The sequence below is a fragment of the Nicotiana tabacum genome, chromosome 24 (genome assembly GCF_000715075.1).
Source record: "Nicotiana tabacum cultivar K326 chromosome 24, ASM71507v2, whole genome shotgun sequence".
NCBI lineage: Eukaryota > Viridiplantae > Streptophyta > Magnoliopsida > Solanales > Solanaceae > Nicotiana > Nicotiana tabacum.
Genome location: NC_134103.1, coordinates 30544579 through 30560641, shown reverse-complemented (window position 1 = coordinate 30560641; position 16063 = coordinate 30544579). Strand labels below are relative to the sequence as shown.

At 37.7% G+C, this 16063-nt stretch overlaps 1 protein-coding gene across 3 annotated transcripts; it reads left to right on the top strand.

The window, feature by feature from the left end:
* The first annotated feature begins 276 nt into the window (after positions 1–276).
* LOC107802326 (DExH-box ATP-dependent RNA helicase DExH15 chloroplastic-like) lies at positions 277–15485 on the top strand. Of its 3 annotated transcripts, none has more exons than XM_075247804.1 (17): positions 277–893; positions 981–1156; positions 1470–1583; positions 1930–2038; positions 2139–2225; positions 4051–4169; positions 6183–6330; positions 6550–7149; positions 7222–7500; positions 7956–8162; positions 8937–9296; positions 10175–10411; positions 11427–11647; positions 13832–13931; positions 14026–14172; positions 14533–14681; positions 14952–15485. In XM_075247804.1, exons 1-16 carry the CDS (start codon positions 414–416, stop codon positions 14629–14631), a joined length of 3483 nt encoding a protein of 1160 aa, XP_075103905.1. In that variant the 5' UTR covers positions 277–413; the 3' UTR covers positions 14632–14681; positions 14952–15485. The 3 variants fall into 3 exon arrangements, with proteins under 3 accessions (XP_075103905.1, XP_075103906.1, XP_075103907.1); XM_075247805.1 differs by lacking the exon at positions 14952–15485 and adding an exon at positions 14781–14914; XM_075247806.1 differs by having other exon boundaries at positions 295–893; positions 6550–7131.
* Positions 15486–16063: the final 578 nt, after the last annotated feature.

Genomic DNA, 16063 nt, shown 5'->3' with positions numbered 1-16063 from the left:
TGAAGAATGAGGCGTTATATACCTTAGTATATAAGAAAGCTGCTGAAAGCGATAAAATACTCAAATTCTAATTTTCCGTAAATTATATATTATAAATAAAATTAAATTATTTTTTTGGGTTTTATTTTCTTAAATCCGAAACCAAACAAAAAAACTAAAAAGCTAATCCATATTAAAATTTGAGTTTGGTTCAGTTTGATTTTTCGAATTGATCCGAATAATGCACGACCCGAGCGGGTCCAAATTTGTATCCATTAGGACTTAATGTGTCAAAATGAAACTTTCTTTTTCGATGTAGTTCCAAAATAATTACTGTTCCTTGCTATTTTTCGGACGATGCCGTTTTACGGCACGGAACCTTTTGTGAATAAAATCTTCTTTTAGACTGTATCAAATTACAATTTCCTCCCGCCATGAGCACACTCCCTATCCTCTTCTTCCCTTCACCTTCTCCTTCAAACTCCATAACCACTCACTCTCCATTTCTTCCACTTCTCCAAATCCAAACCCCAGGATTCTGTTCCCTCAAGTCCATTCACGCTCCGTACAGTTCTAAATCTAGAATCTTCTACAAATTTCCGAGGTTTGTTTTTCCAACAGAGTCTCAAGACGAAGATGAAGACGAATACGAAGACGAAGACGAAGAAGAGGATGATGATGATGACGAAGAAGCGGCGGAAGAATATGACGATGTCGTTTCGGCTGAGATATCCGACGGAGGCGAAGAGAGCGATGAGGAACTCGAAAATTCCGTTAGCGAAGTGCTGAACATCGAGGAAACGAGAAAGCAGAGAGTCGAGAAGCTTCGGAGTGAAGTTAGAGAGTTCGGTGATGAAATTATCGATGCTAATGAACTTGCTTCTATTTACTCTTTTCGAATCGACAAATTTCAGGTCAGTTTTGTTTCTTTTTCCAGTAAACATTATTCCATTTTTTTATTTTTCTAGTTATGTTGATATATTTTGTGCGAAATTTTGAAGCGATTGGCGATTCAAGCGTTTTTGAGAGGTTCATCTGTTGTGGTCTCTGCGCCTACAAGTAGCGGCAAAACTTTGATTGCTGAAGCTGCCGCTGTTGCTACAGTGGCAAAAGGAAGGAGACTATTCTATACTACTCCTCTTAAGGCTTTATCCAATCAGAAATTTCGAGAATTTTGGTACGAATTTACTAAAGTATTTAAGTTCTACACAGTGACAATGTAATGATTTTTACACCATTGTAATCTAAACTATTATAGCTGGTTACTTATCATCTATATTACCAATCAATGCTATTAATTGGAGTTACCTGCAATCACCTTTTAAATGACCTGATTGAGTAAATATTATTTACACTGTTAGCATAAAACTTTGTATACTCCCTATCTTTTATCCTGTTTTGTACGATTCACCTCTATCAATTTTTGTCATGTTTCCTTTTACAGAATAATTATGTTTCTGAGCTTCAATTTTCTTTGGGGCACTTTACAGTGAGACGTTTGGTGAAAGTAATGTGGGGCTCCTCACTGGAGATTCAGCTGTTAATAGAGATGCTCAGGTTTTAATTATGACAACTGAGATTTTGCGCAATATGCTGTACCAGAGGTACATTTCAGTGGTTTTATGAACTGTTGCATATTAGTTATTAGATAGAAACGAAGATTAACAGCATGCTGATTGGCTTGTTAGGAGAAAAAAGCTCTCTGCTTGCGACAACTTGATTTAGCTTTTGTGTATAGAAATTTTGGAGATAATATGCTCGATCAAAGTTGACCATGTATACCATCAAATTATTATTGAGTTCTAGTTTTGCAATTTGTGTAACATGTGGCTTCCCTTTAAAGTTGAAAAAAAGTGAAGGATAAAGAAACTGTCAGACTTTTATTCTATTTATTAAAAACTTGTTTTATTCATTCCTAAACTTACTACTGCATTACACTTCACTCTGCAGCGTAGGGGTTGCTTCCTCAGATGGTGGTCTTCTTCATGTTGATGTAATTGTTTTGGATGAAGTACACTATTTAAGTGACATATCTCGGGGTACAGTTTGGGAAGAAATAGTATGTGTCTTCTGAATGTGCAAGTTCTTTACATCTCAATTCATCAGCAGCCTCAGAGTACCAATTTCCTATATTTACTCCCCTCTTTCTGTTTCTTAAGGTTATTTATTGCCCAAAGGAAGTTCAACTTATATGTCTTTCGGCGACTGTAGCTAATCCAGATGAGTTGGCTGGATGGATAGGTCAGGTATTGCAGTGAACCAATTGCGATTGCTTGTATAGCCAATGCAGTCTATCTGGAAAATGCTTTTCCGGTCCTTTAATTTTGTTGATGCCTCCAAGTTGTGTTATTCAGATTTTAATTTTTTTGGGCTGAAGTGGCTTATCTTCATTTTTATTAGTAGAACTGTAGAAGTGAAAAAGATGCATTTGTCCTGACAGTGAGCATCAATTAGGGTTAAAAATCATTTTCTTATCCAGCCATGGTTAAATATGATAAAGTTTAAGAGAAATGGTGCAATTATATGATAGAATAGGTCAAATTAAGGGTAAGGAATATTATAGAGAAAATTCATAATTATTGTGTCATATTTAAAGTTCTGGTAATTTGGAAACTTCACTTAGCTTAAACGTTCCTTATTTTGTTTAGTTTACTTATAATATAGTAAGTTCGTCCCCCCCCCCATTTCACAAATGACAAGCACCTGTAATCAGGGTCGGGGGGGGGGGGGATATAACTCTTCAGTTTATTTGGGCTTACTTTGAAATTATTATTCCTCATGTCTTATTTGCTTCCACTGTCTTATTACCTTGTTGTTGCTATTATTTCTCTATTGCTCCATTTTTAACGTTCTTGAGCCGAGGGTCTTTCGGAAACATCTTTACCTTCGTAGGTAGTGGTAAGGTCTGCGTACACACTACTCTCCCCAGACCCCACTTGTGAGATTTCACTGGGTGGTGGTTGTTGTCATGTCACATTTGAAATAATACAGAACTGAAATCTCTAGAGAGAGAGAGAAGCGCAGATCTAAGGGTGGGCAGGCAGTTTGAGAGATAGATGGCGAGTCACAGTTTATAGACATTGTTTCCTTCTTTTAATTAGTTGAGCTTTTTTCCTGCATATTTTTGATCTGCCACGTCAAGATAAATGTTGGAACGATAATTATCCATTCATATGCCATCTTTTAGACCACTTCCATTTAAGGAAAACCAAAATTATTTGTTACTTTATTGTGATTGTGACATTCTTGATGCTGGTCTTGTTTACCATACTTTTCCTTTCTTAAAAACTTTTTTTGGTGTTGGAATTGAGCTTTTCGAAGTGCACTTTTTATTGCAGGAGCATAGATTCTTATAATTGACCTACTTATTCAACTTTAAATGCGTTCTTGGATTTGGGAAACTTGAGGCGTAGCTGACAATTTTTTTTTTTTTTTTTTGAAATGTATGCATATTAGCCTCACTAAAAGTTGTACTAAATACAAAATAGACGACAACTAATTGGAATCTTTATATCTTGAACAATTCGATGGTTCATGTTTGATTTGTCAAACTTCTTCTATAACGTAATAATTTAAGTAAACCCCTTAAACGTTTTTGGCACTTATAAATTTTGTAGACTGCTGGTTATGATTTAAATTTTGGTGAACTTTGAGATCATGTAATCAAACTATCATTGGCATAATGTCACCATTTAACACCTTGCTAGTTACATCTTTTGATTCTTTTCCTTTTTACTGCTCAAAATGCCCCGGGTTTTCCTTCTTGTTCGTAGGATAAAGCTGTGCAATTCCATTCTAAGGAGTCTTGAAAGTTTGGATGTTGTGTCTCTTTCTTTCAGTGTCTGCTATCTAAATCTTTTTGCATCACATGCCTGTTGGTAAAATTGGTTTGATTATGAGAAAATACCGTGAGAATAGTAAAATGAACTTTTATTCTGATTTGGCTGTGCAATTTTGAACTTGATCTAGGCTGCCAGTTCTAGTTCTACTTACTGGTTTTGTTAAAGTTAATCTAGTGACAAGAAGTTAAAAATTTAGGTATTCACTTCTCTAATTTAATGATCTTTCAAGATTCATGGTAGAACAGAGTTGGTAACATCATCCAAGCGTCCAATTCCACTGACTTGGCACTTCGGCACAAAGACAGCTTTAGTACCTCTTCTTGATGACAAAGGCACAAGCATGAATAGGTAGGGTTTTTTTTCCCTTAACTCTTTCATTTATCTTCTCGTTTAATGTTTGCCAGTGGCAATGTCTTGCATTGTTTTTTGTTTCTGGAATTTTTAGCATTCACTGCATTTGCACCGGATTTCGTTTACAACATTGGATTAACTTGTACCATATACTGCTTTACTTGTTATAGTTTTTTTCCAAAGGTCGTGGTATATGCATGATTCAAAATCATAATCTTGGTAAACTATTTATCTTATCAAAAAAAAAGAAAAATCTTGGTAAACTATTGATTCCGTCTATAACCGAGAATCAGTTCGGTTTCATGCCAGGACGTTCGACTACGGAAGCCATCCATCTTGTTAGGAGGTTGGTGGAACAATATAGGGATAGGAAAAAGAATTTGCATATGGTGTTTATTGACCTAAAAGAAAGCGTACGACAAGGTCCCTAGGGAGGTCCTTTGAAGATGTTTGGAGGCTAGATGTGTTCCTGTAGCATACACTAGGGTGATTAAGGACATGTATGATGGAGCTAAGATTCGAATGAGGACGGTGGGAGGAGACTTGGATCATTTTCCGGTTGGAATGGGGTTACACCAAGGATCTGCGCTCAACTCGTTCTTATTTGCATTGGCGATGGATGCACTGACGCGTCATATTCAATGGGAGGTGCCATGGTGTATGTTATTCGCTGATGATATAGTACTGATTGAAGAGACGTGAGAAGTTGGAGGTTTTGGAGACGGTCTCGAGAGAGGAAATTTCAAGTATCTCGGGTCATTTATCCAAGGGAATGGGGAGACTGACGAGGATATCACACACTGTATAGGGGTGGGGTGGATGAAATGGAGGTTAGCATCTGGCGTCCTGTGTGACAAGAATGTGTCACAAAAACTTAAAGGTCAGTTCTACAAAGCGGTGGTTAGACCGACTATGTTGTATGGGCAGAGTGTTGGCCAGTCAAGAATTCCATATCCAAAAGATGAACGTAGCTGAAATGAGGATATTGAGGTGGATGTGCGGGCACACTAGGTTTAATAAGATTATGAATGAGGATATTTGGGAGAAGGTGGGCGTGGTCCCCTTGGAGGACAAGATGCGAGAAGCGAGATTTAGATGGTCCGGGCATGTAAGAAGGACAAGCTTAGATGCCCCAGTAAGGAGGTGTGAACGGTTGGCTTTGGCGGGTATGAGAAGAGGTAGATGGCGACCTAAGGAGTATTGGGGAGATGTGATCAGGCAGGACATTGCTCGACTTCAGCTTACCGAGGACATGAACCTTGATAGGAGGGTATGAAGGTCGAGAATTAGGGTAGAAGAGTAGTAGGTAGTCGGGTGTTTTTCCGATCCGTTCCGGGTTTAATAGGGCTAATCTGTGAGTATCCTGTCGTTGTTCTTAGATTGCTTTTATTATGGCTGTTTTCTTACTATCTTCCGCTTCGGTTTTCTAGTATCTTGTCGTTGTTACTGCTTGTTGCTATTGCTATTGCTATTGCTTCCTTCCTTCTATTTTTCTGGTTCTTGCATTGTTGGTATAATTTTTCTGGCCTTTGTTGTTGATATTTGCTTGTCTCTATTCTTCCTCTCGAGCCGAGAGTCTTTCGGAAACAACCTCTCTACCTCCCCAGGATAGGGGTAAAGTCTGCGTACACACTACCCTCCCCAAACTCCACTTGTGGGATTCCACTGAGTTTTTTTTTTTGTTGTTGTTGGTAAACTATTGATTCCCAGGTATTAATGTCTGTCAGTTTAAATTTTGGGCCCTGTTCTCGTTTTTCATGGCATATAATAAAACTGATTATATGTTGAGCATACCATATGCAATCTGAAGTCAAAAGATTGTATCTACAAAATTTTCAGAAACTATATTTCAGCTACATATGATGGATTGGCCAGAAAAATAGTCAGGGCCGTGATGGGACAAAACAAATCATAACGGTGTGAAATACTCTCTGTAGTATTTGGAGGACAATTATTACCCAAGAAGATGCTGAAGTTTTCATTTCTAATTACCTTCCTCTGACTGAGCAGGAAGCTGTCACTCAACTATTTACAGTATGATGAATCTGCCAGTGAACTATACAAGGAAGAAGGATCTAAAAGAAGAAAATCAAGAAAACGTGAAAATGATGTTCGTCCGCTTTCAAAGAATGATATAAATAATATTCGCCGCTCACAGGTGTGCACCGAGCTTATTGAGTCTGAAATTTGTGTTGCAATGTTATCTCTCGTCTCTTGGATAATTTGTTGCTACATCATCATTTACACAGAATGTATCAAAAAATTGTAATTTTCACAGAAAACTGTCAATCTAACTTATATCCTGGAGTTTTCCTGTCAAGTAACTCATAGATATGACTATTTTCACAAAATTTAGTTACAAAATGTATATTCTCAGGTACCTCAAATTATAGACACATTGTGGCACCTAAAGGCGAGAGATATGCTTCCAGCAGTTTGGTTCATTTTTAGCAGGAAAGGATGTGATGCAGCTGTTCAATATCTTGAAGACTGCAGGTTACTGGATGAGTGTGAAACGAGTGAAGTCGAACTGGCACTCAAGAGGTTCCGTATTCAATACCCTGATGCTGTGCGTGTGTCTGCAGTGAAAGGCCTCCGCCGAGGAGTGGCTGCACATCATGCTGGCTGTCTCCCCCTTTGGAAATCATTCATTGAAGAATTATTTCAGCGAGGTCTAGTTAAGGTTGTCTTTGCTACTGAAACACTTGCTGCTGGCATCAATATGCCTGCTAGAACAGCTGTCATTTCATCTCTCAGCAAAAGGGGTGATGGTGGACGTGTCCAGTTAAGCTCAAATGAGTTATTCCAAATGGCTGGGCGTGCTGGTCGTAGAGGTATTGATGAAAAGGGTCATGTGGTTCTTGTTCAGACTCCTTATGAAGGGCCTGAAGAGTGCTGCAAAGTTCTTTTTTCTGGGCTTCAACCTCTTGTTTCACAATTTACTGCCTCGTATGGGATGGTGATTAATCTTCTTGCGGTGCGTTATTCTAGCTTGAGCCTCCTTGACTCATTTTATTTTAATTTCACGATTTTATGTCTTATTCTCCAGGGGGCCAAAGTTACCCGTAGATCAAGTGATTTAGATGAGATAAAAGTCTCACGAGCAGGGCGGACTTTGGAAGAAGCAAGGAAGTTAATTGAGCAAAGTTTTGGGAATTATGTGGGAAGCAATGTCATGCTTGCCGCAAAAGAGGAGCTTGCCAGAATAGAAAAGGAAATAGAGACACTTACTTCAGAAATTAGCGAGGAAGCGATTGATAGGAAGAGCCAGAAGCTCTTAGCGCAATCAGCATATCAGGAGATTGCTGAACTCCAGGAAGAATTAAGAGTAATTTCGTTACTCATGCTCTTCAACATTTTTTTTTGGCCTCAAATTAGACAGTTTGTTTCCTGGAAGCAGGACATTCTTTTTCCTTTTGCTTATCAGAAAAAAGGTTCACTTTCTGACCTGAAAAGCCTGTAAAGAGCCAGTCGTATGGTGAAACTACTTCTACTAGTATAAACTAATTTAGCTTTCCCCTTTATATTCTTCAAGGTTCTTTGTCTAAAGGATGACTTTCTAGTTACACTGGCCTATATGTTTCAGTTTTTGGAAGCACGACGAATTGGAAAAGGCTCTTATTCATTCATTGAGTATCTTTTCTACTTTGCTTTCTGTTGAAAATTAATCTAGTGTTCAGCATGTCATACACTCTTTCCAGCCACTATTTCTTCCAGGTTTAGTAATTTTAAAAGCATACCACAAAAGATTTTGTTAATGGTCATTGTGCCTAACTTTTCCAGGCTGAAAAGCGTCTTCGAACAGAACTGCGAAGAAAAATGGAGCTGGAAAGAGTGTTTTCATTGAAACCTTTACTGAAGGAGCTAGAAGATGGACACCTTCCATTCATGTCTTTGCACTACAGCGACAGTGACGGAGTACAACATTTAGTTGCTGCTGTTTATCTGGGGAAGGTTGATACTTTGAATATTGAAAAGCTTAAAAGGATGGTAAGCATTTCAAGTGACCCCCTTTTATAAAAAAAAACAAACTAGTAAACACGGAAGCGTTCATATCATCAGCAAGTACAATGCTTAATTGTGGTCCTCCAGAGACGCAATTAGCTTGTATCTTCGGCATCAGATCTGCAAACATCATGTTACATACAGTAGAAAGCTCTTTCATAGGGCCTTTTCTCAACAAGCAAGTAGAAAAGGTGTTAAGACCTTAATGCAGTTCTTGCTCTTTGCTGTTAAAAGTTAATAGGCGACATGTTTGACATTTCATATAATTCCTTGAAGTTTGCCATGTTTATAAAACTATTAATTTTCGGCTATTTTCTCCTATTCAGTTATGGTTACTTGATATGGGGGATCATGTCGCCATCAAATTCTCACTAATCTTGAATCTCTACTCTTTGGCTAAGAATCAATCAATCAATCAATCAACTATGCCTCAATCCCAAACTAGTTGGAGTTTATCTTAGACTCTATGGAGCTAAGTATCTTGTTGTTGAAAGAGTCTCTTACTTTCTCTCTCTTTCATAATTCTTATCTTCCAAGTCATATGACGTATGTCCTTTCTATTCTCCTCTAAATTGAGGGAATAAATGGCCATTATTATTGTGCATTCCATATAGGATTTATATGGTTGCACTACCATGCAAATTTGTAGTCCTCTTACAGCTGTTTATGATTGTAGTACTGCAGTTTCCTCTTAAACTAAAATTCTCTCCGGTTACCTACTGTACAGTAGTAGGAATGTGTAATCCTTCCTTTTTCCAGGTGCGGAACTATGATGCCTTTGCATTAAAGACAGTAGTGGAAAATTTTGAAGTTGGTGATAGTGGAGGAGATGTTAAACCGTCTTATCACGTGGCTCTTGGTTCAGATAACTCTTGGTATCTTTTCACAGAGAAGTGGATTAGAATGGTTTACAGAACAGGCTTTCCAAATGTTGCCTTAGCCCTTGGTGACGCTTTGCCTCGTGAAATTATGACTGAGCTTCTTGATAAGGCGGAGATGCAGTGGCAGAAGTTAGCTGTGTCTGAACTTGGAGGTCTATGGTGTTTGGAAGGTTCCTTGGAGACATGGTCTTGGAGTTTAAATGTGCCAGTCTTGAGTAGTCTATCTGAAGAAGATGAGGTACCCTATTTGTCTTGATTATCGGCTGTGATTGTTTTGCTTGTGTTGCATTTTTTTTATCTAATATGGGCATTTCCTCATGTTGATGCTCGTTAGCATCTGCTTTTGCATTTCATGTTTATTTCGAAGGGGGGTTGGGGGCAGGGTGGGTGGTGGGAGGGAAGGCGGGATGGGAAAAGCTAAGCGTGGAATCCAATCTTTCTTGTTTCTCGGCCAATAGATGTTCTTATCTGGGGTAAGATGGACCTTATATATATATATATATATATATTTAGGTAACAGGACATTCTTTCCAGGAATTGCTCACTACAAAGAGTAAGCAAGAGTAACAGTCTTTGCTTTAGTAAGCATTGGTAATGCAGATTTTAGTGTTCGCCATTTCGAGTTTTTATCCGCGTGTAGAACTTTGGTTAGAGTTGCTACTATTTATACACTTCAGGTTGTGCTAAGTTTAATCTCCAGTTAGTTTTCTTGGTGGAATGCCATTGGAAGTAAGGACAACTTATCGTTCTTCTTTTAGTCAAACTTTTAAATGTTAGACCACCTCTTTATATTGTTACTTGCATTACTCTCATCATTATTTATTTTACAAGTTTACCACGAGCCAACTTGAGCTTCAGCACTGGGGGAGTTAACATACTTCTGTATTGGCATATAGCTCGTGACGAGTAATTTTGATTATGTCAGCAGGTCCTCAGAATCATTTATCCGTGTCTCTTTTGCACACATCTACTTATAAAAGCATAACATATCATAAAAAATTAGCGTCGCATGCTATATGATTTGTATTTATTTTAGGTCTTAAACCATGTGAAACATTGAAGCATTTATCCTAGCTTGTACACTTGAAATATCTTTTTGCTGATGTGTATTGTCAGGTCTTGCAATTGTCTCAAGCATACAATGATGCAGTAGAATGCTACAAGAACCAACGGAATAAGGTCTCCCGTTTGAAGAAAAGGATAGCTCGTACAGAGGGCTTTAAAGAGTATAAGAAGATAATAGATTCAGCTAAGTTCACTGAGGAGAAGATTCGGCGGTTGAAGGTTAGGTCAAAGCGTTTGATTGGTCGTATAGAGCAGATTGAGCCGACTGGTTGGAAGGAATTTCTGCAGGTATACTACTACTTATCTGCTTGTTACATGCCACTGATTGTACTTCGTGTAGTTGTGCAACTTTTCATCCTTAGCCCATTATGTCTGCTACAACATCCTCATATTGGGCATGATTGAATGTTCATATTCTTCCATTGGGTAAAATCCTTTTTATTCTCAAGCGTTCTTGCTATTCTCCCATGTACTCAAAAGAAAGAAAAAAGAATTTATCCTGATATTATTTTTACGAAACTCACCTTTGTTGGTTACCTTTATCATTTTCTGGGGATCTGCTCCGAGATCAACTTTTTTATTTTGCAGTTTGGAAATGTTTGCTAATTGAGCAGGAAAAAATGATAGTTCACTTATGTGAACTGTATTTTTCTGAAGTTGTCGCAGAAATCTTTTGGGAAAGCAGCATTCTCTTAAGCAAATCTCCATTCCAACTTATACGACACTTTCCATTTTTGGACTTCCAAAATGTGATGCCATCCCATTTCTGTACAACTTTCAAAATTTCGAGAATTCAGATTCATTAAAGTATTCCTTACCTTAAACTTTGATGTGATGATTTCTCGATCAAACTAAATTTTCAACCACTACTTTAATATTCTTCTTCCACTATCATGAGTATGCTATATAAGTCAAATTAAGATCTTAAACTCCGTATCTAGTCGAATAGCGTCATATAAATTGAAATGAAGGGAGTGTGTTTTAAAGGGAAAGGATTGAGAGAATATTTTTATGAATATTGCCTTGCGGGATAACTGAAATAGGAAATGCTGTTTTTTGAATACTGTTTGATACTTGAACCAAGTCTTTGTTGTAAGAATTTCAAAATAGAAAATATTCTGGAAACTGCAGCAAGCGCCCATGATCTCATTGTTATTTTACTTGGTCTGGTGAATTACTTGGAGGCAGTTTCCCTGTTGAGATTGAAGCCCTTGATTAACTTGTGTCCTAAAACAGAGTTTCAGATTGTTGTTTCATTTTTACCACAAAGCAGAGAAATTACTCATCACTCAATGTCTGCCAGGTCAGCAATGTTATACATGAAAGTAGAGCATTGGATATCAATACACATGTCATTTTCCCCCTGGGTGAAACTGCAGCTGCAATTAGAGGAGAAAATGAACTTTGGCTTGCGATGGTTCTTCGAAATAAATTGTTGCTGGACCTAAAACCTGCACAGCTTGCTGCAGTCTGTGGAAGTCTAGTTTCTGAAGGAATTAGACTTCGGCCCTGGAAAAATAACAGGTAGAATTTTTTTTCTCAAGATGCAGAGTACTATCAGTCTGATTTCAATTCCGACATTGCCTATTCGTCTTTATAGGTTCATGTGAGTGTATAGGTTGGTCTAGCTAGCTCTTGCATACACCTCCAAGCGGGTTTTCCTCCACCATATAAATAAAGGACTCATCCTTTTGAAGAAAATGGTCACCACTGCTCTTCTTTGTCTTAGCATTTCTAAATTAGGATTTAGTGGTCTAGATATTGAGTTACAAGAAAGTTCAAGTTCATATTGGTGACCAACTCATTTCCATGTAAAGCATTATTTTTCATCTCTCTCTCTCCCTCCCTCCCTCCCTCCTGCTCTTCCTCTTATATTGGGTAGAGGATCCACAATAAGTTGCCATTGTCTTACTCCTTGAGAAGGTAGCAAGCAGGACAGTGTCACGCAGTGTTTTGGAGAGCGAGCGCGCGCTTTTTTCATGTGAAGCGCAATTTAATACATAAATAAAAAAATATTAAATAGGCAAAGATAAATGACCAAGAACTTAATTAAAATAACATATTAGGTAAATGTTTCAATTCTTAAATTAAGAAGTAAATAATAGATACTAAAACTAGATAGTCAATAATCCTCAAAAGTCATAACATTTTAATAACATTTTAGGCAAATGCAAAACCAAATCACAAAAGGAGCAACATCCTATTCTTCAACAACCTAAAAAAAAAAAAAAACAGAGCAGAAGCATAGTGAACAGCAGAAATTTAAACAAAAATAAATAGAGCAGAACCGTAAAATAGAAAACAAGGCAGGATAGAAAAGAAGAACTAACAAAAATAGAAAGGAAGAAGAGAAAGAGAAGAAGAGAAAAGATGTGAGGAGTCGAACAGTAGCAGAGAAATTCAGAAGAGGAAGAGAAGAGAAACTTACCTGAGAGAAGACAAGAACTCGAAGGCTTGCAGCAGTTGAGAGAAGAAGAGAGTCGTCGCAGCAGAGAAGCAGATGTGTTTGGAAGAAATGTGCACAAGTGTATTTGGATTTTTTTTTTTAAAAACCCTAGGCAGCCGCTGGACCTCGCTTAAGTGAGCTTTTCTCGCTTTTTTCCATCGCCTCGCTTCTCGCTTTTTTGCCTGAAGCGTGTGCTTATTTACAGATGCTACGCTTCAGGGCAGAAAAGCGTAGACCCCTCGCTTCTGCGCTTTAAGCAAGAAGCGCTCGCTTTTAATAACACTGACTGTCACGTTAGACTTATACAAAAAGAACAGAGTGCAGAGGTTTGGAAAAGTTAGTTTCCAGACCAAGAACCTAAACCTACCTATGATCTTAATGGAGCCTGATCCAACATAGGCTTACAATACCCCTATATGAAGTTGCACAGACTGCTGATGGTAGTTGATCTGTTCATATCCCTATCAAGGCTGTTGTTTCATTAGTGGCAAGTATTCAGACGATATCTGATACTTTCTTGAAGATTATGTCAAGCAGGAGTCTGAATATCCAGCTGAAATCTAGTGGCGAATTTTTGCGGAGTAAAAAACTTTAAATTTTGATTTCCTTGGAGAACTATTGACATTTGCTGAGACCTGATTTGAAGTTTTATGCAATACTTACTAGTAAGGATTAACGACATACAGTACCCTTAGAGCTACTTTTCCAGAAGGAACGGTATTTCACTTTTACTGCACTCTAGTTTGACTTACACTGGCTTCTCTTTGTTGTGTTACTTGTGTCCTGGTGAATTTCCATAATTTTTGTTGGATAAGGAGGTGAATTTCCAGATTTTAGATGTCATATGTGTTTTACTTGTGCTTGACCTCGAGACTAGTCTATAGTTTGGAGATTAGTAGCTCTATTTGATAGCTGGATAGTTGTGTTGTGGTAGGTACTGATTATCTAATTGAAAAAGTTTTTTGGGTTTCTGAAATAAAGAGGTTCTTATGTGTTATACCATTTATAAATTTGGGCGCAATTTGGGCGAGACATCTGCTTGCGGTTTCATTTAATCCAGAATTTAGTGCGGAGTTCTTGCCAGAGCTTTATACTCCTTTGATAAACTAGGTATTTAAAAAAGGATTGTAGAAATCAAAGCAAATGTTTAGTGAACTTCCAGTATCAGTTCATCATGGTTAAGTTGGCTTCTACACAATCGCCAATGTTTTTTAAACCTCTGTTGAATAGGAAAGATCTGATTTGAAACCTTCTATCTGCAGTTTCGTTTATGAACCTTCTACCACTGTCTTGAATGTCATTGACTTATTGGAAGAAACAAAAAGCTCAATTCTAGAGCTTCAGGAAAAGCATGGAGTACAAGTGAGTTTTCAAGTTTGATTGGAGCCACTTTACAATAGGTTCCAGGTTGGCTTTGCACTTCATTATTATGAAACAAACTTGCTTAATTTCACAGATTCCTTGCTGCTTGGATAGCCAATTCTCTGGCATGGTTGAAGCTTGGGCTTCTGGTCTTACTTGGAAAGAGATTATGATGGACTGTGCAATGGATGAAGGAGATTTGGCTCGCCTTCTAAGAAGAACGATTGATTTATTAGCTCAGGTATGCATGTTGTTAAAGACTAGCAGTCTCTTGCTTACTCTGTTTAAGGAAATCTATATTGCACGATTGCATATTCTTGGGCGACCATTTGCGGTCAATCTTCATTCTGTCTCTCGCGTCTCGTCTCTTGTTTGCAAATAAATCTTTTTTGTACAAGATTGAGAACTAAGTATTACAAAGTTTAAGGGCATACACCTAGGCACCCAGCCCACATAATTAAAGAAAGACAGAGGCGGCCCTACACTTTAGCTAAGTTCCTTATATTCGGTGATTATACAACTCCTTATTTTCAGTTTTTCCTTTCATTTCTTCTTTGTAGTTTTCTTTCTGTTTCATTTTTGCTTTTCTGCATGATTGCAGATTCCTAAATTGCCTGATATTGATCCACTGCTGCAAAGCAATGCCAAGGGTGCATCTAACGTAATGGACCGCCCACCAATAAGTGAATTAGCAGGATGATATAGAAACAAAAATTCATCATCTCCTTAAGGAGTCGAACTCAAATGCAGGTAATCTATAGCCACTGTTCCTGTAAGAGCTATAGAACTTGATCAATTTATTTTCTGTCGACGAGGCTTCAAATTAGTGAATTTCTCATTTATCACCAGCATGTCGATTGATGGTTCGTTCACGATCTTCATGGTTCACACAGTTCAAAGTACTAATCAACTCCCAAGTCTTAACAACTCTTTCACCCTTGCAAAGTAGACTCATCTTTGTCTTCCTTTCATGATACTGATTTCTCTCTCATTGTCCTGAATTTACTGGTCTAAAACCAGTCCCAGAACGGTTTTTAAATTATTGAACCAGGCTCAGCCTTTGCTATAAGAGAGATTGCTCAGAGCAGCAGAGTAGCAAGAATCTAGCGAACAAGTAACAGGTGCAGCTTTGGATAATGGGCGAGGTGTTAAAAACGACAAAATCAGTATCTTCATACGAGAAGTATTATACTGGAGTATGCCGTATACATCTCTAGTAAGGACTAAACCAAACCCACTACATCAGGTTGGTCTATCTGTGTTTCCAGATTGATTGGCAGTTGGTAGAATGACCGCACAGCGGAAATGAAGTATGGATTCAATGTGAGTGAGCATGATTTTCTAGAGTTGATTGTTCACCAATAGACCAGAATGGTATATAATTAGCTTGGAGGATTGTCCTCTATTTTTTCTTGGAGCAACATAGCAATAGACCAGAATGGTATATAACTCGCTTTTATAAAGTGTGATTGTATATTCCATCACAAAAAGAAATATGTTAATTGTAGATCAACCAGAATCTCAGTAAAAATATATATCACTCCATTTCCAAAATGGTCCTGTTGCCCAAACCTCTTTGTTTTAATATCCATAAGCTTCAGCCATTTTGCTCATGTTGTGACATAATTCAGCCTTGTAATCCCCTAACCCTACCCCCTATATAGAATTAAAAAAAAAAAAAACAAGACTTGGCTTGCACAATTCATTGTTTCTCGAAAGTAGATAGAGAACTTGAGTTTCACCACTCATCATATAAAGAATTCAAGTACTTCGTCCATTAAAACAATCCATCTGCATGTTAAAGGATATACTTAAGATATAAATTAACATCAAATTTGTGCCATCTTTTAAGTTTTAGATGAGTAAGTTCACACAATTCAGTTACCACATCTTAATAGCTGCCAAATTTTCAAGTGTGCTCTCCAAGGCCTGAAACCGTTCTACAAACAGGCCACTGTTACATGGATATGGCATATCACAGCGTGAACATAATCAGATCGCAGCAGCTCATTTTCCTTTATCAACAAGACTCAATATTTGGCTTTTTTTTCTATTTAGAGATACCCCAAAACCGATTTTATTTCTACCGCAAAACAATTCGGTAATGTTTCTACTAACCAAATTTATTGTCT